The 25,668-nt window shown below is 44.0% G+C and overlaps 1 protein-coding gene across 3 annotated transcripts in view; it reads left to right on the forward strand.

The window, feature by feature from the left end:
• Window positions 1-25,014, forward strand: part of Asb7 (ankyrin repeat and SOCS box containing 7) — a 44,473-nt gene extending 19,459 nt beyond the window's left edge. For all 3 annotated transcript variants that reach the window (XM_032893443.1, XM_032893442.1, XM_032893444.1), the window contains 2 exons: window positions 9,665-10,270; window positions 21,604-25,014. In XM_032893443.1, the coding sequence (XP_032749334.1) occupies window positions 9,665-10,270; window positions 21,604-21,743 (746 nt within the window). In that variant the 3' untranslated portion in view covers window positions 21,744-25,014. The remainder of the gene's footprint in view (window positions 1-9,664; window positions 10,271-21,603) is intronic.
• The last annotated feature ends 654 nt before the right edge of the window (window positions 25,015-25,668 follow it).

Below are 25,668 nucleotides of genomic sequence, written 5' to 3' on the forward strand. Positions count from 1 at the left end.
TGGTCCAATTAACCCATATTAACAGAATCAGAAATGAACAGGGAAACAAACATAACACTTAACCAAAAGAAATTACAAATATTACCAGAGAGTATTTTTTAAAACTTATACTCCATTGAGCTGGAAAATCTGTAAGAAATGGATGGATTTCTAGATTCAACCTAACCACCATGAAGCCATGAAGACAACCTATAAAAGCCAGTAAATAAGGAGATTGAATGTAATAAAAAGCCTTCCAGCTCTAAGTCGTCGTCGTCGCCGTCTTCTGGGGCCAGATGGATTCACAGCAGAATTCTACCAGAGATTCAAAGGTCTACAGCCAATCCTTTTAAAACTATTTAAAATAATAGGAGCCTTCTCTGAAGCCAGAATCATAGTAACAACAAAATAGAACTAGAGACCCCATCCCTGACAACAGAGACTTGATGAAACTCAATCAAGTACTTGAAAACAGTACAGACACACATCAAAGATTATCTGCCATGAGCAGGCTGGCTTTATTCTGAAATGCGGGATGGCTCTTCATAAGCTGATTTCATAGGAAATGGCTCATCCTAAGCCAGGTCAATATAATAAATGACATAAACAGACTTAAAGACAATTCACATGAGCATCTTAATAGACACAGAAATGTCTTTGACAAAATCTAACATGTTTTTTGGATTAAAGTTCTAGAGACTGCAGGGCTAGAGGGAACACCCCTTCAACATAATAGATCTGTATATGAGAAACCCAGAGAAAACCAACATCCTAAATTGAGAGGAGCTTGAAGCAATTGAGACATGGAGGTTCCCTACCCACACTCCTTTTCAACATCATGCTTTAAGTTCTAGCTGGAGCACCAAGGCAAGCAAAGAAAATTAAAGGGATACAAGAAAGGAGAGAAAGTCAAACTATCACTATTTGCGCTTGACATGATAGTCTACATTAGAGATCCCCAAAATTCTCCCAGAAAACTTCCAGAAAAGATGAACAAATTTAGCAGTGTGGCAGGATACAGAATCAAATTGCACAAATTAATAGCTTTCCACAGACCACCAGCAAATATAATGAGATTGTGGAAGTACTTCCATTCACAACAATCAAAGAAAATAAAATATCTAGGAATAAACTTATACAAGGACATGAAGGACCTCTAACATTGAAAACTGTACACCTCTGAAGAAATAGACTAGAAAATGACAGATATCCCATGTTCATGGATTAGTAAAATTAATATTGTGAAAATGAGTTTTATGAAAAGCCATTTTCAGATTCAAGCAACCCCAATCAAAATACCCATTTTATTCACAGAAAGTGAAAAAACTACCCTAAAATTTATATGGAACCATATAGCCAAAACAATCCTGGGGAGGGGGGAAAGTATAAGTCATTACCATGCCAGATCTTAAGGCTATATTACAGAGCCATAGTAATAAAAACAGTGTGGTACTAGCTCACCACACTGAACAAACAGAACAAAATCATCATAACTTCAGCCATTTAATGTTTGAAAAAGATGTCAAAAACAAACTGAAGAAGGAATCTTCAACAAACAACATTGGAGAAACTGGACGTCCACATGCAGAATTCAGTTTAGACCCTCAACAAATAATAACTCCAAATGGAATAAAGATCCAGAAACTGAACAACTAGAAGAAAACAGGCAGTACCCTGCGTGATAGATGTGTGGGAAAGGGTTTTCCTAATAGGAGTCCATTTCCCAAGAGTGACTGCCAACAAAAACAAATAAAACAAAAAAGCTCTGTATAGCTGAAGAAACAAGTGTCCAGATGGTGCTGGTACATGTCTTCAGTTCTGGGACCAGGAAGTAGAGGCAGGCGGATTTCTGTTTGAGGCCAACCTGGTCTACAGAACCAGTTCTAGGACTGGTATACTGACAAACCCTGTCTTGAAAACCCAAAATAAAGGTGAGCAAGAAGCCGGCAGAGTGGGAAAGAATCTCATCCAGCTATACATCTGACCGAGTGTTACTACCCAGAATATACAATGAATTTGCAAAAAAATCAAATGACCTATTTAAAAAATGTTCCCGAGGCTAGAACAGAGAGTTCTCAAGGAAAATAACTAAGAACTATCTCCAAAAAGTGTTCACTGTCCCTAGCAATTAGGGAAGTACTAAGCAAATGACTTAGAAGTTTCATCATAGCCCAGTCAGAGTGGCAAAAATCAACAGAACAATAGACAGCAAATGCTGGAGGGGATATAAGGGAAGAGAGTCCTCCTTCACCACTGGTGGGACTGCAAACTAGACTGGCCATTATGGAAATCAGTATGGACAATTCTTTAAAAGCTAAAAAGAAACCTACCTTATGACCCAGCCATTCCATTCCTTGGCATATGCCCCAAAGACTATATCTAGAAAGACTTGTGTGGTCATATTCACTGCTGTTTTATTCACAAAGCCAGGAAATGTGTCCGTGAATGGAGAGTGAGAGTATGGTAATAAAGATGCCCTACCTAGCATCAGTCATATGTAAGAAATGCAGTCATGAACACTGCAAGTAAATGAAACTATAAAAGATAACCCAAACTCAGACAGACAAATGTTACATGTTCTCTCTTATTGGAGGCTCCTCCCCCAAATCTTCATATGTGAATATGGATCCTGTAGTAAATGCAGAAACCAAGAAGTAAGAGGGGACCGACCATTCCTGGGGAGTTGGGGGTGGACGAGAATTAGAGAGGTGATTAGTGGGGTGTAATGATTTGAATAGGTGAAGGTGAGGCTCTAATTAAGAGCAGGGTACAAATGGTTTCAATATTGAGGGAGGCTGTAATTAGCAGGGTACGGATGGTTTAAATAGGGAAGGGGGGAGAGAGAAATACAGAAGGAGGAGAGAGGAGATTATAATGACAGATGTCCATAAAAGACATGATGAATCATGCTATTAATTGTCTACCTAAAGCTATAATACTATAAAACTATAATGTCTGTATTAATATGCATAGATATTTTAAATGACATTTTCTCTTCCAAACTAACCGTACTCCTTCCAAGAGCTAATCTAACAAAGAGCCTGACACCAGGCATGAGAAATGTCTTCAGTTGTTTTTCAGGGCTGTCTAAGATTCCCAAACACCATAAGCTATTGCTCTTCCTCAGGGGTAAGGTAAGTCTAACTGCTGAAGACACCAGGGCCCAGAAGCCCCATCTGGAACTGACCCAACAGCCTTCCTTCCTCCAACTAGCTCTCTCTCGTGGTACCAGGTGTCATATAAGCCTCTAAAGAAAGGAAGCAACCCACAGTCCTACCCAGCTATGATGCCTATGCACCCCAGTGCCCAGCGTGGATTGATAACCCTAAGGCTGCAGTAGTGGCACACACACCTTGGTAACCAGCAGCTCTCCAATTGGACTTAAGGCTCACTCAACAAGAGGGAAACCATGCCCGGTACTGGAAACCTAGCCAACTACCAAGACCTAGTGAAGTTATGGATCTCAGAGGAGAGCATGCAACTGCCACTTTACTAGGCCAGCATAGTCCTTATGCCCACAGATAAGTATAGTCCTCACCCTCATCGAGGAACCTTCCCTTTGCAACAGAGAAGCTGTAGGTCCCACTGCATACATCTCCAGGATGACTTCCCCCACCCAAGGGTCTGTGAATCTCGAGGAAGAGGATCTGAAAAGATTGTAGAAGCCAGAGGATCAGGAATTGGCTCTAAGATTGTGTCTCCTGGTATTAGCAGAAGTCACATCCTTAAGACCCTCACTAACATGACTCTAAGCATGAGCTTAATAAGAACAGACATGCCAAAGTAGACGGAAACCACGAGGCCTCAACCCGACACCAGAGCTACAGGCAACCAAGGAAGGCTGAGGTCAGGAGGACCGTCTTCCCCAGGAGGAACACACCAACTTATCTAATGCCAAGTGGACAGCCCGAGTACAGACATACAAGTAACATACTGGCAGGTTAGATATAGGAATATACATGTGCACACATGCGTGTAACAACCATTAATAAAGAGAGCTCATAAATTTGAAAAAGACTGAGGAGGGTGTATGGGAGAGTTTAGAGGAACCATAAGGAAAGGGAAAATAATGTAATTGTGATGATATTAAAAATATAAGAAAGTATTTTTGATTAGGGAAAAACAAAACCCAGTCAAATAGAAAGGGAGCAAAATTGATGGGAGATAAAAGAAAAATTAATTCTTTGAAAAGGTCAATAAAATTGAAAACTGTAGCTAGACTGAAAATGAGGAAAGCCATAACCAATTTCGGGGCTGGGAACAGACTCTGGCCCAGATGCTATAGATGTTAAACAAAATCTAGGAATGTGGTGAGCTTCATGTCATGGAGAATTCCATTCCTTGGAAAATACAAATTGCCAAAATTTTATGTGACCCACAGAAAAAGAATGACTTAGTCAGTGTTTATACAGTTGAAAATTTGATTTCCTCATTAAAACGTCTACTAAGAAAGCTCCAGGCCCAGTCGCTTTGCTTGCTCTGTATATTGCTGGCACAAACAGTAATCCCACATACGTTCTTTAGAGGAAGGGGCGCTACCTAATTCATTGTGCAGTGTGATGTCCTGCTGTAAAACCAAAGCTACAGGCAGAAAACAAGCCGCAGAGCAGCAGCCTTAGGGCAGCAAACACACGTTCCCAGTAGACACTAGCTAAGGGGCCTTACAGCGTGGCTAGGTAGCATCTATCTGGTAGCAAGGCCAGTAACATTCCAAAGGGTGTTACAACATGGCTAGGTAGCATTTATCAGAAATTCAAGGTTTGTTTAATATCCACAACCCTTGAGCCATTTGCTAAATCAAAGATAAGTGCCAAAGGATCACTTAACAGCCTGTGACAACACTACCTGTTCAAGATGCAAGCAAGACTGCAGCTCAGAAGGGACCCAGGAGAAGCCACAGCTGGCTTCACACTCAGTGTTGAACAGTTTGTGTGCTTTCACTGTTTGTATGCAGCATGTTCTTAGTAAAAGAACAATACACCAATTACAGAGGAACAAGTGAAAGCATTACCGGCCAGCGAGATGGCTCAAAGCACTTGCTGTACAAACCTGATGCTCTGAATTTGATCCCTGGAAGGAAAGAACTGACTCCTGGAAGTTGACCTTCATAGGCAGTCCTTGGCATGTGTCTCCGCAGTATCATACACTAGTAATAGCAAATCAAAAGTGTAAGTAAAACTGTCTTGATGTGTATGTGTGTGTACATTTATATGTATATATGTATACACACCTATCTATCTATCTATCTATCTATCTATCTATCTATCTATCTATCTATCTATCTATCTAATCTACACACACACACACATAATGTATGAAAACTAAAAGTATGTATTGAACTAGATTGTAGACCAGTATTACAGAACTCAAGTTCTGCCATCAGTTAACATCTGGAGGATGAAGTAGCAGCCCATAATAGCAACAATTTAAGGTTTTTAATGGTAATTTTAATTAAATATATTGTCTATACTGAAACATTGCTGGGGTGGATTAAAGAAGTTGTAAAAAAGTAGAGAAGTCTTTGTGTTCATTACATGGGAAATTAGTATTATTTAGATCATTTGGGGAAGTTTGCCATCTGTAAAGTTGGTGGAATTAGAACAGTAAAAATTAGGCCAGGCTTGTATGAAGAAACTAAAAATGTACCTTGAAAATGTATTAGCTGAAACAAGTTTTAGAACAGTTGGAGGAGTTAATACTACCTGATATCAGACATGCTGCAAAGCTACAATAGTTAGCAGTCTGGAATTGGCATGGTCAAAACTCTTGTTCAGTTGCATCTTCTTCTGTATGCTGGGGTTGGACGAAGGGCCGTGTGTATGCTGGGTAAGCCTGATGCCACTGAGCTTCATCCCTGGAGCTCCACTGACATGGGCTTTGATACTTAGCTTATTCTGACCTTGAACCTGTTCCCAGGCTGGCCTCAAACTCACCGTCCTTCTGCCACCACCTTTGAGTTTGTGCTACCATACCCAACTAGGAAGTATTTTTAGATAAATGGAATAGTTCAGAAATATGATAAAATGAGTTTCAGCAAAGACAGGATAAATCATTGGAAAAATATTTCTTTGTGTTTGACTAAGCAGAGGGGATAGAGTGTGTGTGTGTGTGTGTGTGTGTGTGTGTGTGTGTGTGTGTGTGTGTGCACGTAGTGATCAGCAGACACCTTAGTTCCTTAGGTGTCCATTTTCTTCTTTCTCACTGAAATCTAGGACTAGAACTCAGGTTATCGTATTCTCTTGGTAAGCACGTTTACCTGTCCATTGTCCCCATGCTCCCTATTTTGTAAAGAAAGTATTTTAGCAAACAGGTAGATAGCCATATGGCAAATGATGAACCTTGATCTTACTTTATACCATATACAAGTATTAACTACTAGTAGATCATTGACCTATGTTTATGGGTTTAAAGTACAGAATATCTAGAAGAAACGAAAACTTGTAGTATTGTGTTGGGCAAAGTTTTCTTTAGCAAAGCAGAAATCTAGGAAATGCTTAAAAAAAGAAAGTGAATTTGATGAAATCAAGGAGAGCCAAGTGTAGATCAGTGGTAGGGTGCTTGTCTGTGTTCAGCCTCCAGCATTGCAAAGATAAATCCATGAATAAGCATCCTTTACTTGGCCCATGTGCAGAATATGCAAACCTTTACAACTCCATAGAAGGACGTCCCAGCGGAAATGAGTAAACACTGACAGATAATCCACAGGAAAGCGTACAAGTAGGCCAGCTCTCTAGTTCCCTGAAATGTGAATTGACAGCACAGAGCTCATCATTTACCCTTTTAATGGGCAAACTTAAAAGTGGTCCTGATGCCATGGAGCCTCGCTGGCGAGGACAGTGGCAGGGTAGCCACCGACAGCAGGCTGCACAGCGGCTTCTTGACATCAGAGTCCACCGTTCCCTTCTGTTACGAAGAAGAGACATGGCTGATAGCATTGCTCCCAGAGCCTCCCATCGCAAATAAGGCAGTCCTGCTCAGAAGCATGTGCTAAGTGGAGTTAGCCAGTCTCACTCCCGCAGGTGACCCCTTTCTAGAGAAAGCCTACAAACCCAAAGTTTTGTCCTTGATCTGCCTGGTTCCCAGAATCTAGGTAGGAAGTTGGTTGTAAAAGGCATGGGGGAACTTTGAGAGGACAAAAGTGTTGTGGATGTTGAGTGCTTTTAGTTAATGTGGCCGTGTGAATTCTTGGAGCTCATCAACCTGTGCCCTTGATACAGTTGCTAAAGCTTTTAGAGAACAGCGCAGGCAGGCAGCGCAGCGATGTGTCTCTGTTTTTTAAACGCAGTCTGTTTCCATGTTTACATTACAATGTTACCTACAATGTGTTAAAATGGGTCTCTTTGGTGGACGGAGTATCTGGCAAGGAGGAGGAGAAGCTTGTTGGGGTTGATTATTTTAGGCAGAGCACTCAGAAATCTCACTGATAAAGACAAATTGCAATAAACTTCAGGAAATGCAGTTAAGTGGTTTTTGTACGTGCGTTAAGCATTTCTCACTAACCACTGTCCTGCAGACTTTGTTGGTGCTACAAGTGAGTGCTCAGTACATCGCACTGACTGATCTGAAGTGCATTTTCTTTGCACCCTCACATGCCCTGTTTCATGTTGTCACCTTTTCCTGGGGACAGCAGCTATAGTTTTTATGCATTATTACCCTCTAGTTCTTGCTTCTGTCCTTTGCTCACAGGATGCAGTTGGTTGGTTCATTTGAGTGATTTGTGCAGAGATGAGTCAGGTTACTGTTCTGTGTGAGAATCTGTGTCTTCTTACTTCAGTGTAGCACTAGAATGTGAGCGGAGCCTTACACATGCAGTGAACATTAAACGTGCAACACTTCGTTACAGCTCTGCAGCTTGACTTGTCCACTAGAATGACTGCAGTGTGTGGGTGAGGGTACTGCACCTTCAAAGGTGGGAGGGAGGGGTTCCCAAGATCCGCTGAAGGATCAAGAGGGATTATCTGGAAATATGTGGCCAGGTACAGCGTAAAGACACCGTTTTTTCATTGTGGGTTGTGTGTGTGGCGGGGGAGGGGATATGGATTTATGTATATGCATGCAATCCCTGCTGAGACCAGAAGAGGGCGTTGCTTCCCCTGAAGCTGAAGAAGCTAGTGGTTATGAGCTGTCTGATATGGGTGCTGGGAACTGGGTCCAGGTTCTCTGATAGAGCAGCAACAGCTCTTGACCACTGAGCCATCTCTCCAGCAGTCACTTCATCTAGATAACAGCAGGGTCTATCTATAAGACCCATCAGTTTGGTCTGAGATCTCTCTGGCTTGTAGTGAAAGATGACTAGTGCATGACCACACTCTTCCAGTAGATGGCAGCAGAGTGCTTCGCATCAGGGTTCTAGCTTGCCTGTTGCATAGCCCTAGGTACGGAATATCCTTTAGTTAAAGCCATGCATTGCTGGGGCCTTCTTTTTTGTTGTTGTTGGGTGGTTGTTATCTGTCACTTTGTGTCAGATATTACGAGGAGCTAAAGTAATAGTTTACTTGTACAGGTTCTGTTTGCTAACAACTCTTTAACTGCAGTTTTCACCCACTGCGGTGTTATTAATATTTCAGCATATCATTTTCTGCCTCACAGCCTCTCGTAAGAGAATCCAGCTGTTGTAGTCTGGAACTAAATAATACGATCTTATTAAATAGTACATAAATATTTAACCACATAGCTTTGGAGTCGTTTCGTGCCTGTGAGAAACATCCATGGTTATGTGAATAAGAGCTGAGTTGCGTAAGGAGAATTTTAATGCTCGTCACTGGGCCCACCTGGGTGTTCTCCCTCAACTGCTCTATGCGCTTCCAGAACACGGATCCACTATGTGGGGGTGGCAGTTCTTGTCTCCGCCCCACCTACAGCGCAGGGATATCAGTGGATGTGAGCCACAAAGTGCTGACCTTTGGCACCATGGAAAAGCCAGAGTAGGTGGCAAAGGTCTGTAGCTCAAAGAGCCACTGAGCAGATGATTCCTATGAAGTTTTCCAAGGGATCTGTTAATTTAGGAGTCTTTAAAACTTACTTTTTAAAGCAATGTTTATATTGTGCTGAGGTTTCTTCCATTTTTTTTTTTTTTTCAAATAAAGTTCTTGCTGTTACGCCACAGGACCACCTGTAACTGAGCTCAGTTCCGTGGTACTCACGAGCATGCTGCATCATGCCGTGCCACTCAGCATGGGTCTCACCTGCTGCTTTCATGGAGCATAGGGCGCCTTCATTCTTTGCCTTCACCCACCCCAACCCCTATGAAATTTTAGAACAAGTCCAGCTGAACACAGGGTACTGAAATTCAGAGCAGCAGTGTTGCTGTGCACGCTCCCTTTAGGGCAAGAAGTAGCACAAGGGAAAGGCACGAAAATAGCTGGAGACAAAGGGGTCGTGAATCAGGCCCCAATCAGAGGCTGAACAGTCGCAGGCTGGCCAGCAGGAGGGTGAGGTGCTGCAGGGTCTATCTTTAAACAGTGTTGGTCTTCTCCCTCCTCCTCCCGTTGACTTAGGCCTGATAGTTTCTACTAGAGTGTGCTTTCCACCGGGACACTTCTGCTAAGCCTGGGGAGGCCTCGGCATCACTCATTGCACTTAACCCTTCACAGTCTGTGATAACTGGCTCAGCCTGAGAACTCTGCCCTCATAGAGTTGCTCTGTCTCCACAGCCACTGATGTTTTCATTTTGGTTTAACTCTAGCTGATCCCACGGTTAAGGATTTAATCGGAGGCTTCACCGCTCTGCACTACGCAGCCATGCACGGCCGGGCCCGGATCGCACGCCTGATGCTAGAGTCTGAATACAGGAGTGACATTATTAATGCAAAAAGCAATGATGGCTGGACTCCCCTCCATGTGGCTGCCCACTACGGTAGGGACTCATTTGTCCGGCTCCTCCTGGAGTTCAAGGCCGAGGTCGACCCGCTCAGTGATAAAGGAACAACGCCACTTCAGCTTGCTATCATCCGAGAGAGGTCGAGCTGTGTGAGAATCCTTCTGGACCACAGTGCCAACATCGACATCCAGAATGGGTTCCTGCTGCGCTATGCTGTGATCAAAAGCAACCATTCTTACTGCCGCATGTTTCTTCAGAGAGGAGCAGACACAAACTTGGGGCGCCTAGAAGACGGACAGACTCCTTTGCACTTGTCTGCCCTCCGTGATGACGTGCTCTGCGCACGGATGCTGTATAACTATGGAGCGGACACGAACACAAGGAACTATGAAGGTCAGACCCCACTGGCCGTTTCCATAAGTATTTCAGGAAGTAGTCGGCCGTGTTTGGATTTCTTACAAGACGTCACAAGTATGTAACACCTACTGCTATTATTGCATCTTTCCCCTTAACCCGCGCCTTCTGAGTTGCTTGACATACTTTTGTAATATGAGATGACTAGAAGCTAGCCATTCTTATCAGTCCTGCTTGGTAAGTAAGACTCACCTATCCAAAACCCTGTTGGTTTACTAAAAGTGGACGGTAAAGTTCAGGGTCAAGACAGACACTGTTTTCAGAGTGAATGGCGCTGAATGTTAGAATAAGGTGGCTCCCTCTGGTCTGATTGATATCCTGGCTGAGACAGCAGGCTCAGATGGAGAATTAGAAGGGTGGGGTCTCAGATTGCTTAGCTATGGGGACAATTTTGCACTTCCTTACTAAGTTCTACACGAAAGCAGGGCCACTCTGGATTGTTTAGAGGCCCCAGTAAGAGAGGCGAAGGAAGATGTGTGAAAACACTAGGACCTAGGCCGCAGGTCCCCAGGCCACACGGCTTACATCAGCGTCTGCCCAGCTTCTGAGAGACCCTTCATTTGCACCTTCAAGTGTCTGACTCGTCTAACTCAGCAGCAGCTGGTGGCCACATCGTTTTCTGAGGGAGGTGTTAGCTTGCGTGGGCTTTGCTGCCTTCTCTTATCTGGCTTCCCTGCCAGCTCAGTGTATGTATCACAGGTAAATGTGTGAGGCCAGAGGCTGACGTCTGTAAGCACCTTTGATTAACTCTGCTGTGCTGGTCAGAGTCTCAATGCCTTTCCCCATATGATCTTGATTACAGAAGGAAGGCTGGCTTCTGATTATCATTTATAAGAGGCCAGTTTTAGTTTTGAGTTTTTAAAAAGCCACGGAGTGGAGCAAGTAACCATGTCCCAGAAGACATGGAGGTTTGTGAAGTGACCGGGTAGTATGGCAGTGAGGACACACAGCCCTGGGCCCTGAGGAGATGAACTGCCCCTCCCCTAGGCCAGGCTAGAGCAAGGGAGAGTGGGACAATTTGTCTATGTGCCCACATGGACATAATTACAGAGCCGGGAGGGAGGGTCTGGGGTGCTTGGGTCTTTGGGGTTGCATTATAGCTGATGGGGAAAGCTAATTCTGAAAATGCTTTCCTAAACCAAAAGAGGAACTTATTTATACAGACGGAGGGGAGCAGAAGAAATATTATTGAAAGAGTACAATTATATAACTGTAAATATTCAAAGTGTAGCACAACCTGAGGTTAGGGTTAACTGATAAAGGAGCCCACGAGAGGAGCTAGTTATGATTTAGCTGAGGGTTTTGTTCTCAGTCTTCCTTCACCACAGTATAAAGCTGTGGAGGTAACCTAAGTACAGACCCAAGAGTTATTAGAATATGGGATGTTTTTAGAATGTATTTATTTTACTCAGTGTGTTTGGGTATTTTGCCTGCCTATACGTCTGTGTACCATGTGTGTATAGTATCCAACAAGGCCGGAAGGCACTGGGTCCTCTGGAACTAGAGCTCCAGGGGTTGTTAGCTGTCTCCTGGATGTCGGGGGAACCCAGGTCTTCTGTGAGAGCAGTGCTGCTGAGCCGGCCCTTGGAATGCAAAATCTTCCCAAAAGACAGAAATTCTACGAGAGAGCATAACCTCAGGTAGTGACTGACAAGAACTTTGATATTAAAAGATGAGATTTTTATGACTTCATGCCTGGGATTTTATTACAGAGAAATTGTAGTTTGGGACAATGGCCCATCTAGAAATGCACCAGCTTGGAGTATAGACCAGATGACTGGGTCAGGCGGCCCCTCTGATGCCTCAGCCACTTCTTGGAAAGGGCCGTTAGCCGAGTGTGGTGGTACACACCTCACTGAGACAAGAGGATTTGGGGTTCAAAGCCAGGCAGGCTGTGTAGGAATGGACCACAGTCACAAGTCCCTGTCTCTAAAATACAAAATAAATAGAGTTGGTGACCTGCAGTTGCTTGTGCTTACAGTATGGAAACCAGCAAGAGTACAGCACCTGAAAGGGACGGCCTCTGCGTGTGGTTGGTGAGGCTGCTTTATGGAAGAGCCTGGGACCTGGGTTCCCTCCTTGTAAATGTTTCCCCTTAGGTCAGAGAGGGCCTTGCTCAGAAAACAGAGTCAGTCAAAGCTGGGTCCAGGCGAGTAGAGTCAGGGCTTTTCTTGGTTGTCTGGTCCTCACCTGGCCATCTCTGCACGGTGTGTGGGAGGGAACCTTACCTCCTCAGAACCGCTGCTTCGTTAGGGCAGCAGTTGGAACTTCCTTCAGTCACAGTTACTCTAGGTTCTCTGGCTTACGGTAATTGCAACATCCGTTTCATGCCTCAGTCTGGTTGGCTCTTTTTCTTTGTATCTTGCCTAGTGTGGTGTGGTAGTTTTGTTGTTTTTTTAAGCTAAGCATGATGTAAAGAGCAGCAAGAATTCAGGTTAATAGTGTGTGCATGTACACACCCTTACTTAATTTAATGTTTTCTATTTTGGTCCTTTTGAGATGGTCCTGGCTATCTAGCCTGGCTTGTGCCTTGCTATCTGCAGACCTACAGCAGATCCCTGCCTCTGCTTCCCTAGTGCTGGGATTATAGGTTTGAGCCACCATACCCTCACCTCTAATAGTCTTATGGGAGGCTTCCTCTTCATCTGGATGGGCATGGGGCTGTGTTCTACGTGACTGCAGGTGGCCCAGTGTGCTGAGTTCTCCCATGTCTGTGTTTCTTCCCTCCTCCGCTCTCACCCTCACCCCCTTGACTCCTCCTCAGGCTTGCCCTCTGCTATTACACCGGAGGGCAGCTGCTACAGTTACTGATGTCCAGTATCGTAGGTGGCCCGTGTCCCAGGCCCGTGTCCCAGGCTGCAGCCCTCACAGTGCTTTCACCGTCTGGTAGCTCTGCCTTCAGTCCTGTCAGGTGAGCTAGGAAGCTGAGGAGGCCGAGCTGGGGACATGTTCGTTCTCTGGGGGTCTTTGCCTTACTTGTGGAGAGGATTGGGGGGCTGGTTGCACACACCCTCCTCTGTCATATAGTCACCAGGGGCTTTCTTGGTCTCACTTATGACCTGGCAGGGCGTCCGTTCATAGCCTCCAGTGTTGCTGTCCTGAGCTTTTGCTCAGGTAAGCACACTGGGCTGATCCTAATCTCCAGGGCTTCCGATGAAGGTGCTCCACCTACAGCTTCAGCCTTTTTGCTTGCTCCAAAATCAGTCTTAGTTTTTTTTTTTTTTTTTTTTTTTTTTTGGGGGACCTAACCCAGGGCCTTGCGCCCTAGGCAAGCTCTACCACTGAGCTAAATCCCCAACCCAGTCTTAGTTTTTAAGGTTGAGCAATTTCTCTGCCTTATGGACTCAGGAATGATGGCGTCTAAGCTCGATGCCTGTGAGAGTTGGAATGGGTAGTCCATCTGGGTTTACCTTTTTTTTTTTAATTTGAAGTGTGCGAGCATCCTAGCTTCAGTTCTGTGAGCTGCTGAGGATTCCTGTCTCTCCTTCGTCACGGGCTCCCAGCTGTGCCCATTATCAGAGATGCCATCAAACCAGCAGAATGGGGTGCTACAAAGTGCCACAAGAAGCTTGCCTGTGACCCTAGGCAAGCTCTTCAGCCCCTAGACTCACCCCACAGTGATTGGTGCCCTCCTTGAAAAAATGGGAGAACTGAACCAAATTCTTGCCATTAGCCACTTTTACAGGCAGTGGTTTTCTATTACTAGAAAGGAAAGGAAGGGAGGGAGGGAGGAGAGAAGAGAGAAGGGGGGGGCATTGAGAACTGGGTTTTGTTTATTTGTTGTGTTTTTCCAAAGGATGAGCTTCTAGGAGGCTTTAGGGGCATACGGTCTAGACCTTGGAGGGCAACTGCTTCCAGGTTGGCATGACAGTCTGGCTGGTGTGGCACTGATAATAATCACTGTTTTCATCACTGCCAGGCAACCTCAGTCATGAGTATCGCAGCCATCTACAAACGTCCTGGACAAAGTGGTAAACATAACTGAACTGAGTCTTGTCCCTTTGTGCACATACCTTAGCAATGCTCTGTGGAGGAAGGCGGCTTAGTAGGAAAGTGGCAGGTCTGTCTGGGTGGGACTAGCAGCTTTTGCATGGAGAACCATTTCTCTTTGAAAGATTGACTGACAGCCAAACTATACCGTTTAATCATGGGCACTTAGCAGGAATTTTCTTAGAAACGAACAAAGTTCACTTGTCACATTAAGGAAAATGACCACAGTATTGATGACCAGTCAGACGTGAGCTTTGAAAAGAGGGGTTTTAAAAACTTTTATTTACGTTCTGAGAGTCTGCCTGTGTAATGATTGTCTGAGATCAGTGGGAATATTAAGAAAAGTGATTTCTTTTGCTATTATATAATGAAATTGGCTAACAATTTGAAAACCTAGTGTGTCATGTGTTTCTGATGACTAATTTATGTTACTGTGTGCATGGGTAAAAGGCCCACTAAAAGTTTAAGATATACCAATGGACTATAATCTAAAAGTACAAAAAGTTCATCAATGTATTTCAGATTCTGTATCACCGTTGGGACTGGGGAGACGGCTCAGCTGTAGTGTTTGCCCAGCAAGCATGGAGACATCCATCAGTTTGGATAAGCAGCACCCAGATAAAGCTGGGCACGGTAGCGTGCTCTTGTAGCCCAGCGCCAGGCCAGTGAAGACAGGAGGCTCCCTGGGGCTTCCTGGCCAGCTCCCAGCCAGCCAGCTGCTGCTCTCCAGCGTTAGTGAGAGACCCTGCCTCAAAAACTAAGGTGAAGGAGCAGTTGAGGAAGACAGTATTTACTGCTGGCCTCTACACACACATGAACTTACATATGTATGCAATACACATATGCGCACGCGTGCGTACACACACACACACACACACACACACACACAAACATACACACACCAGATTGAAAAAGAAGAAAGCTCACTGTCTCAAGGTTATCTGGAAAAAGCTGTTCTAAGTATTTCTTGCTTTCCTAGCAACATATCTGAATGAAGCTAGCACACTGCATCAGGCTAGCACACTGAAGTTCAGAGCAGATGGAAGGCAAACATTTGCAGGAAAGGAGAAACAGCACTCTCTTCGAAGCCATCTTGTTCTGGAAAGAGACTCTGGTTTTTGCTTGTTTTCATAAAAATTATGTCAGCTGATGAACTGATCACTATTATGGTAAATATAGACCAATATAACCAGTTCAAGCACGAGTTCCTTGAAAGATGCCTATTGTAAAGGTACATAGGCATCTTCCAGCTAAGCAGTGTGCATGGAGCACTGTGGAATTTCCTCATTTTCAGTGCTGAGGATCAAAGCCTGGGCCATGGACATAGTCAGTAATCCGTCCATGGCCACCATCACCAGGCTACATGCCCAGCAATACATTCAGGTTTTTTCAAGGTATCTTCTCAGCCTCGTGTTTTAGAATTTGAAGAATCCTTAATGTAGTTTTGATTAAAGTTAAAATCTGGATGAGCTGAAAGCTTGCCTTACGCTTGCATGCTATGGCTTAGGCTCTGGAGAGACCCCTCCTTCCTGGCTGGCATTTATTAAAATTGTGGCTTTGCTGACTCAGGATAAGTGGTTTCTATTCGTTGGGAATTTTAGTACCTTGGATCCCGGAGGCAGTTTGCAGACACAAGTATGCACAGAACATGGCAGACATTGCCAGATCCCCAGGTAACTAAACTGTCCATCCATCTTGCTGGTATGGCCTGCTTCTACTGTACAGCATCCTCCTGGTCCATGGCTGGGCTTGAGTTGATCGAGTCTATGCTCTACGTCCTAAGACACTGAGCTGAGGCACTTGCCTGTGTGTCAGAAGCATCATGCACGGACTTGACTCACCAGCACATGCTTTCAGTGCCGTGTGGAGGTAGACCTGGGGTGGATTTTGATTTGTGTGTTTTAAGGAATTAAATAGCTCATAATGCTAAAAGGAAAAAGTGAAGTGGTTGGGAATTGAGTTGTGTAAACTGTTTCACAGGAGACTTAATCTGTCAAGTACTTAAGATAGTCACTTGTTGGAACATTAATCACAGATGTTTAAAAATACTGTTTTATAAATATTAGAGTAACCAGAAATATGTTTTTGTTTAGATTTCAGTAATAGTCAAGTACTATATTATTAAAACACACAGACACACACAAAGTACTATGTTTACAGAAATACGATTTGAGACTAAAAGTAAAAATGAAGAAAAAAAGGAGAAAAAACTTTTGAGGCCTGGGTGTGGAGGGTGGGGATGGGGGCTTGGAATGGTGTCTCTGTAGTAGAATATGTGCTTACTATGCGAGAGGCCCTGGGTTCAATCTCTAGCACCAACACGCTAACAAAAAGGACTTCTCAGTTTTTTAAATTTTAAGGAAGTCAAACGGGCTGTGGCTTTCTGAGCTAAATCCAGCCCAGAGTAGTGTGTGAGTGGATTCACCCCACACAGCCTGGGTGACAGCTGCCCTGACCTACTATGCTCATCCCTAGTGCTTCTGTTGTCATTTTATGGGATGACCTTTTATAAGTTTACTTTCCCTGTGGAGAAATTCCTGTGACACATCTTAACTAAGGATCTTTAATATCTTTTTTCCTAGTGAATTGGAAATTTTGCCAGACCATCTACATTAGAGCCTTTACAAGAGTTTCTACTGTTAACATATTAAAAACCATTTTCAGACATGAACACTGTCGTCATTCAGATAACACCACATTTTAGGTTCTTCTATTCTGACTGAGTAGAAAGGCTCTTCTCCCACACCACCTTGAGGTGTTTATAATCCCCACCATTACTGCTGCTATGGGTGCCTTGTCTCAAATGTAAACTGTGGGTCATTTTGGCTTGACTCTGTTACTTTTCTACCACTGTGATAAAACACCATGACCAAGGCAATTTATAGAAGAAAGAGTTGATTTGGTTCCAGAGGATTAGAGGCTGTGATGACAAAGGCATGGCAGCAGAAGCAGGAGGCACAAGCCACAAGCAGTAGGCAGAGAGTGGACTAGCGAAAGGAATGGCTTTAAACTCGCAAAGCCCACCTCCGGTGACGTGCTTCCTCCATCAAGGTCACACCTCCCAAACTACCCCGAGTGCCACCGACTGGAGACCAAGCATTTCTATGCCCGAGATTATAGAGGACATCTCATACAGACCGCCAGTGCTCAGTCACCTGAGGAAAAATGTAACCGATAGATTTCTGTCAGAAAGCTGATACTGTATGTTTGAACTGTGAGTGGATGCTGCTATTTTTATTCTAAGGGAGCTAGAACCTGCAAAGCAAGAGTTGTTTACCCCACTTTATACTTAGTTCCAGTGAGAGGACTTTAGAAGCAAGAACAAAAGGAATAATGTGTCATTGGCCAGACATGGCAGTCCATGCCTTTAATCCTATCATACAGAAGGCAAAGGCAAGTGGTCTCTGTGAATCGTAGGCCAACCCGGTATGTATAGTAAGTTCAGGCCAGCTGGGGCTACATAAGGATAGCTGTCTCCAAAAGCAGTATTCCTATGGTCGGACTGTAGAATGCCACCTGAGGTAACAGGAGTACTAGGAGCTCATCCCGGATGCTGGCGGAGATGGAGAGGCTCTTTAGGGAATGGCAGGCCCTGAAGCAGTCCAGAGGAGGGGAGGTCTTCTCCCTTCCAAATCACTGTGTCCACCTCTACAATGAAGCCTGGGACTTCATCTTCTGTGTGGTTACCCTCGACTGTTTGAAACGTTCGGGCTTTGTCTACTTTTATGAGTAATCAGTATTCTTTAAAGATTTATGTTAATTATGTATGGTGTCTGTATACACGAGTACAGGTGTCCACACAGCCTGGAGGCATTAGGCCCTCTGGAACCGCAGAGTGACCAGTGGTTGTGAGCAGCCGACACAGATGCTGGGAATGAGCCTCTGGAAGGGCTGTTCACACCCTTTTCACAGCTGAGTCATCATTCCCGTCCCCATGTCCAGATATCTTTACCCCAAGAAATAAATTAGGCCTCCCTTATAAAAGCTACAAAGTGTGTGTGTATAGAGTGGGGAGGCCTTGGGGACAGTTAGTTTTCTAAGTTATGCTCTTGCCCAGGCGTTGTATTTATTCTGAACTGGACCCATCAGAAGCAGATTTCCTATTTTGTGCCAACCTGGTTATTAGTAATGATAGGCTTCTCCACACTTGGAAAGATTAACCCTTTGAACTATTGTGTAATCCCATTGGCGTTCATTAGTCTGAACACCTTGTAGTTCCTGCTGTATCCTCCAGTGTTTATGATTCCGTAAATTACAGTCTGTAGGGAGCTGGCCTCGAGCCTCCCTGCTACAGCCCCACTTACTCATTTCCTACAGTGCCTAGTGGGTGGTGTGCATTTCTGCCAGTTGTCCCTCCTCTCATCCTTTGCTTCCTTGTCCCTCTGCTGCTCCTTCCTTTTCTTCTTTGTCCCTCTACATTCATTGCCAAGCATGCAGTAGGTGCAGGAAATGCTTTTGTATGGTCTGTAGACAAGAAATAAATATTCATCCTGTAGTCATCATCTTCCTGTTCCTGAAGAAAGACTCCCAAGATGTCTGTGGAGGAACAGTAGCCCTGAGCCACCCTTACTGCCCTTAGCTGCTGTTGACACTGCACGCTGACGAGCCGGCCCGTTCGTTCCTCGGTGTGAGCAGGGAGGAACGGTTATGCCTGCTCTCTGATGTATGTCTTTTTACCCAGGAAAAGTCTTCATAGTCAGCCCTTGGAAGTCACAGCAGTGGCTGCCCTCCGCTAGTGGGTACCGCTTACCTCTCCCAGCCATCTTGCTTTCCTGGTGTCCATCTTTACACCAGAAGACAGAGACCGTGTTCCAAAGATGGCCTAGTTTTCGAAAACCAAGAAGAAGCATTATCCCTACTTAAGTGTTTGGCAACTAATGTTTTTAGAATTTGCTTTTTGGTTATTTCCGGTTTGCTTCACACTGCTCTAAACACTTTGCCACAGTGAATGTTTTTACTTCTCATACAACCTTTGAGGTGGATGCTGTTATGGAGAAACTAGGGCGCGCAGGCTAAATACCTTGGCGTGGACTGTGTGGGTTGTGAGTGGCCAGGAGCCAAGCGTGTGCGTTCTGCCTCCAGGATTGTTGAGTTTAACCACTACAGTGTGCCCTTATCACTCAAGGCCGTTCTGTGTTAAGAGTTATATGTGATTAAAAAGAGCTTTAAAAGAGCACATTCTTCCAAAATATTAGAGGATGCCATTCGTGTCATGTTGCTTAAAGAAGAAGAAAACGAAAAATTGCAAACTGAGAAAAGCATTCCTATATGCTTAGGCCTAGGACTTCTTCTGAACAAAGCATTCCAGAACATGTAGGCCTGGACAGTCCTAACTGGGCTCCCAGTGGCCACAGCGCTAACTCACCAGCCCCAGGGTGAGTGAGTTATTTTGCAGAAGAATCCCCAGTCAAGCCTCTCCTGAAACACTGCAAACAAATAACATCATGGAATGTTGTCTGAAGTGGTTCCATGCTAGGGGAACTCAGCTGAGCACTAGTGGTGCGGTCTCTGATAGTACGTGACAGAGGGTCTGGGCCCTCCTACACTGCACTGCACTGCTAGGAGACCACATGTGAGGTACTGTGGAAAGCCGTGTGCTTCCTCACCCAGGCCTTCCAGAGCCTTATTTTTCCTTCCTATTTTGGAGCGCTAGGAATCGAATCTGATGAGGCCTTGTGCTCACTAGGGAAGTGCCTCTCTGCGGAGCACCATCGCTGGATCAGGAAAGTCTTGTGGAGTTCTCTCCATTTAGGAAACATTACTTAGTTTTGCAGTACCACCATCAAAACAATGCAAGCAAGAGATAAGGTCAGAAGAGTAGTGCTTCTCTGGATGGCCTGGGGCCCTCCCGGGAGGCTATGAGGTTGGAGTGATCTCATAGCAGCAGTATGGTGTTATCTGCCCGTCTGTCTTCATGTTCCTTCCCTCTGGAATACAAATGTACACAAGAAAGCTCAGCTTTTCTCTAGAAAGTCATGCATTCCAAAGACTGGGGATGCTGCTACACCCCTTTGACCATTTTGTAAAACTTTTTATCATGTTGTTCATTTAAATATGCAATTGGTTTGTTTTAATTACCTTTAAATGAATTTACAGGTATTTATAAAATTTCTGTTGTAATTTGTGATGTGGTCATCACCGTAGATATGGCTCACATTAAAGTTCTTTCATATCCTCTAGTAATTTTTAAAAACATAATGGGATTTGAGACTAAATGGTTGCTGGCCACTAAACTATGCTATCTCCTTGAGTTTTGAAGCATGTTACTTAATTTCTCTGAGACTACCAGTAAAATGGAGTAGAGCTGCATTACCTCCCTTGTGAGATGGTTAAAGGACTCCAGACATAGTGTACACTTGTCGTGTACAAGGAGCAGCAAGTATTCAGTATGGGATAGCCTTTTCATACCGTTATGTCCTGTGTGACTCCAGACGCCTACTGAACCGTTGTTGAAGACGGTTTCCTTGTGTTGGTAATGTTCAGTACTGTTGAGAGAAAAGAATTTGGATTTTATCGCTTCTCGTTTGGATTCAGTGACAGCGGTGGTTACTGGCCGATGATCAGGGTGTGGATTATGAAGTGAGCTAGTGATTCAGACTGGCTTAAGGTAGCTTTCAAGCTCCCTTGCCGCTGGGCCCCTGTGACCATGAACAGGCAAGCAGACATCATTTGCAAAGGGCTCCATAGAGATGCTGCGAAGTCTCAGGGCTCCAGTGTCCCAGCCTCCGCATCTCTCATCCAGGCCACGCATTTCTTGTGGAGAGACTGAGGCCTACAGCTGGTTGTCTGTCAGCCGCCAGTATCCCTAAATCTCTCCTCCTCAGGACCTTATATACAAAGCAGAGATGGAGGTTACCTACTAGTGGCTTGTCTGTCATGGTGACCCACTTACCCAGCACAGACTACTTCAAGGAAGAAACATTCTTTGGGCCCAAGGTTTCAGAAGTTTACATCGAAGGCTGACTGGCACCATGTGTTTGGACAGAAGGTCATGGCTGTCCTTGCCATAGTAGATAGAAAGAGGAGACAGAAAATGACTTGGGGATAATAAATGCTCCTGTTGATTTCCATTCTCTAGCTATGTCCCACCTCCTGCCTTCCACCGCACTCACCAGGACAGTACTATCATCCAGGCACGAAGCATTCTAGCCATCACATACCTGACAGGGCCATGACATACTCAGGCCATCCATAACATCACTGACTTATAAAGAGTTCTGGAAGAGACCCAGTGAGCGAGACACCACAGGAAGGCAAGGTGACACTCAAGTCTCAGTCAGCCCTTTGCCTGTAAGGCCCACAGCAGCCCCTTCCTCAGACCATGCTGTCCCTGACATCAGAGGCCCTCCCTCTCCAATGCTTTGTACCATTGTAACATTTTCTTTTCTCTGTCATTTTAGGACAGCCCAGAACCCTGCAGGACCTGTGCCGAATTAAAATTCGACAGTGTATAGGCCTTCAAAACCTGAAGCTGCTTGATGAACTACCAATTGCCAAGGTCATGAAAGACTACTTAAAACACAAATTTGATGATATCTGATATATCCGGACTGTGAGCGAGAGTAAGAGTTATTCCAGACACTTAAAAGGCCTCGGGCCTCGCACAGAGTATATCCTATGCAATTTCTGATTTGTGCTCAAGTCAGAAAGCAGGTATACACTTTTAGGTTTTTGTTTGTTTGGATTTCATTTTGGGGAGGGATCTTTATATATATATGTGTGTGTGCACATGTGTGTGTGTGTGCATGTGTGTGTGTGTATGTGTGTGTGCACATACACACGCACACACACCTCATGCTTGAAGGTCTTAATTTGGTTTCTTGGTCCAAGTCGATGAGGTCTAAGCCTTTCTATACAATGCTGCATTTAGAAAACTTTTCTCCTAAATGCACAACATAGACAGGCTTGAAGCAGAGAATTTTCCCTTTCGATGCTCTGGTTTCACTGCAAACAAGGTACTAGGAACCAGTAGACAGAACACCTCTTAAAGTTTGGAGGTCTCAGGCTCACCTCTGGTGATCCTGGGTGACCTGGAAAATTCTCTGTGAAGAAACTAGCAGTGATGCTGTCGCCTCATTCATTTTTAATGAGTACAGATGAGCTGTTTAAAAATCCTTTTCCCTTCTAATTAATGTAGCTTTCTGATGAAAAAGCAAACCCAGTACCTCTGCTTCCTTTGCTGTGCGCTTATTTGTAAATTATTTTTTTAACAACTGTAAGACACTACCCTGAGACATTGTGTTTCAACCTCTCTCCCCCTCTCCTTCCTCCCCCCCCTTTCCCTTATTGAATTGTGCTTTTAAAAAAAATCAATGGGAAAAGAAATTAACTTTTTAAAGCCAGTGTATTGTTTTTTGGTTTTGTTTTTTATTTTGTTTTTTAAAAAAAAAATGGTGCCTCTTGTGCAACTCTCTCGGTGTAGTCTCTGGATGGTTTTGCTCTTCCCATTCCTCAGCTGTCTTCTCATGCCCCTCAGAGCCGTAACCACCATCTCCATCCCACAGCGGGCCACCAGTGTCACCACCTCCATCCCACAGCAGGCCACCAGTGTCACCTCAGTTTCCATTTTAAGCTTGGTGTTTTATTTCACCCTAAGGAACAAATTTCATATCTTGGTAATAAGTGTTCTCTAGAAATAGCCCACATTCTTGCTAAGCCATTCTATTTTAATGATTAAATAATTTGGGGTGGTTTCATGGTGGATTTTTTCGCCTTTCTAGTAATATGTATACGTATATATTTTAAGGGGAAAGTCTCTAATGGGCACCCTTTTATAAGACTGGCAAATTGCTGATATGCTAATGAGATATTTCCTGTCTATTTTGAAGGTGAGTACAGTAAAGCTCTTCAAGACAAATATTTTACTTTCTGGGTTGATTGGCCAAGTATGTGCAAGAAAGACCCAGATGCAGTAAAATGTTAGTAGCAAGGGGGAAGGTCCCGTAGGCAGTAGGCACCAGGGATGTTCCTGTGGACCCATGCTCACTGCTTCATTTGACATTATGTTAGTTTGAGGAGAGCCTTTTTAAGTCCCCCACGCCATTCTTAGTGCTGTGACAAATTTTTTAAATATTTATAAACTGTTAATAAATTTGCTATCAAAAGGTTGCAAGATAAGGGCTTCTCCTTTCTTGTCGGAATTGCTAGTTTGAGGGCATAGAGTGTAAAGTCTTAGTGTAATTAAGCAGAATTAGGTTTCTCCAAGTTCAGGCCAGCAATGCTCTGCACTCATGCCCAGAGTTTTCCTCTTAGCCACAGAGTAACTGTGACATCAGAGCATAGGATCTGCATGTGCCTCAGTGGCACAAGGATTCCTGAAAGTCGGCAGGATGATTCAGGGACTCGCTGATGTGGCCCATAGCCTCCTTCAGCAGGGAGTGTGTGGGACCCAGAGGATAGGGACGGGTGTTGTGACCCTGTCTGAAAGGTTATCTCCATGGAGATTTCCCTTCTAAGACAGCTACAGAGCTGTGTTCTCATTCTTTATTCAGGGCTCAGGTCAAGGCTGGAGACTCACTAACAGCCTTAGGGACACAGAATGACCAGAAATTACTTGAGTGTAACTTCTGTTAGAACCCCAGCCCAGCATGGGAAGTGGTGGGAGGGAGCCTGGAGTCTGGACTCTGAGCTGCCATGTTAGTGTCCAATTGCACAGGACCCGGACATGTAAATTAATGTATTTAGTAAGTTAAAAATGACATTCACTTTCCAGCTAGTCAGAGGGTTCTGAACTAAGCCACTGAAATTGAATCAGGGAATCCCAAGTAAAAAGATCATATTAAGGCAAATTCTTTGTGCTGTTTGCTGCTGTGACTTCAAAAAAAAAAAAAAAAAAATCCTGAGTGCTCTTCCTGGAATTGAAAATTCTATTTAATGAAGAAGTGTATAATTCCATTATTTATTGTTTGTGGTTTGATTTATCTGGAAGCTTAAGAGAATGTCCTTTGTTTGTCACTAGAACCCCAGTCATGTACTGTATCTGACGGTAACTGAAGTGCGTGCAGTTGCTATTGTGGTTGTGATGAGCATGCGGGTCTGCACTTGGATTTGGTTATCCGAGGAGCAGTCTGTGGCCGCGAGGAGAGAAAACAGCTCTTTCAAAAGCTCAGCCTGTTGGCCTTTCCAGAATCTTGACTCAAAATTCACCACTGGTTCTTTTGCGCTTGTTTTGAAATTTATTATTTAGCCTATTACTAAAACTTTATAAAATGCATTTGGCAAATACACCAAAGAAACCAGCTCATAAAATATGATCATTAATGAACTGCAAACCTCATCTTTTGAAAACAAGGGTGTTTCTTTGTAAATATTTGTGTTTATAAATGTACAGCAGAGTTAAGAGTGTTTTTTTAGATTATTTAATTCCCATATTTCTAAACTATTTACTACAGAATAACCCTGCTCATTAGTTTGGATGACTTGATTGTTTGGTTTTGTTTTGTTTTTAATTCATTATCAGTCATGCTTGGACCGACGTTTCTGCTGGAGAAGTCAGCATTCCGGCAGTGGCAGGAGTCACTTCTGGAGCATGGGGGAGGCTAGCATGACCTGTCAGACTCCCCCCTCGTAAGACACCAGAAAAGCGTAGCTTAATCACCAGAGTGGACCATGCGAAAGAGTTTCTAACTTCCCCCTGAATCACCCATTAGCCCAGGATGGGGTTGGGACAAGACCATTTGCCCACAAATTTAGCTTCCATGTAACTCCCAGTGTGTTGTATCATAATATATTCTGTTCTTTCTTTGTAATGTAAGTTTTGCTTTGGGTCGATTTGAATTAAAAAAAAAATCTTAAATCTGGTTTAAAAAAAATAGTGAATTTGTGTTTTCTTTCTCCTCTGCCTTAACTTCTTAACAACTCCAGGTGTTTGGTAAAATGGAATAAAGTTGTATTTTTCATCAGCACATTAGGTCACTGGTAACTTGGCGAGAAAATGATTTAAAAAACAATTGCACATTTCAAGTCATTTCTTTCTTCCTTTCTTTTTTTTTTTTTTTTTTTTTTTTTTTTTTTTTCTTTTTTCAGAGCTGGGGACAGAACCCAGGGCCTTGCGCTTGCTAGGCAAGCACTCTACCACTGAGCTAAATCCCCAACCCCTCAAGCCATTTCTTTAACTCCTTTTTATTTATTTTCTTTTTTAGTATTACATTTGTTTATTTTCCTACCTACTTTTGATCAGAGGAACCTGCAGGAGTCTGTTCTCTCCTGCTATACATCCCACACAGGGCTCAAGCCTAGGCAATGAGGCAGAGCCTTTAATCTGCCCTGCCTTCCACTGCACCTACCCCCCTTTAGAGTACACGTTGTAAACACAGCCAGCAGAGGACTTGGTCTTCAGTGCATCGCTCCAGCACAAAGGCTTCATGAGTTGGATTCATTGTCTGCCACATCTTAGTGAAGAAGACAGGTCCTTAGCTGTGATGAAACTCTGTAGCCAGGATGACTTACAGAAGGAACGGTTTATT

This window comes from Rattus rattus, chromosome 2, assembly GCF_011064425.1.
Source record: "Rattus rattus isolate New Zealand chromosome 2, Rrattus_CSIRO_v1, whole genome shotgun sequence".
Taxonomy (NCBI): domain Eukaryota; kingdom Metazoa; phylum Chordata; class Mammalia; order Rodentia; family Muridae; genus Rattus; species Rattus rattus.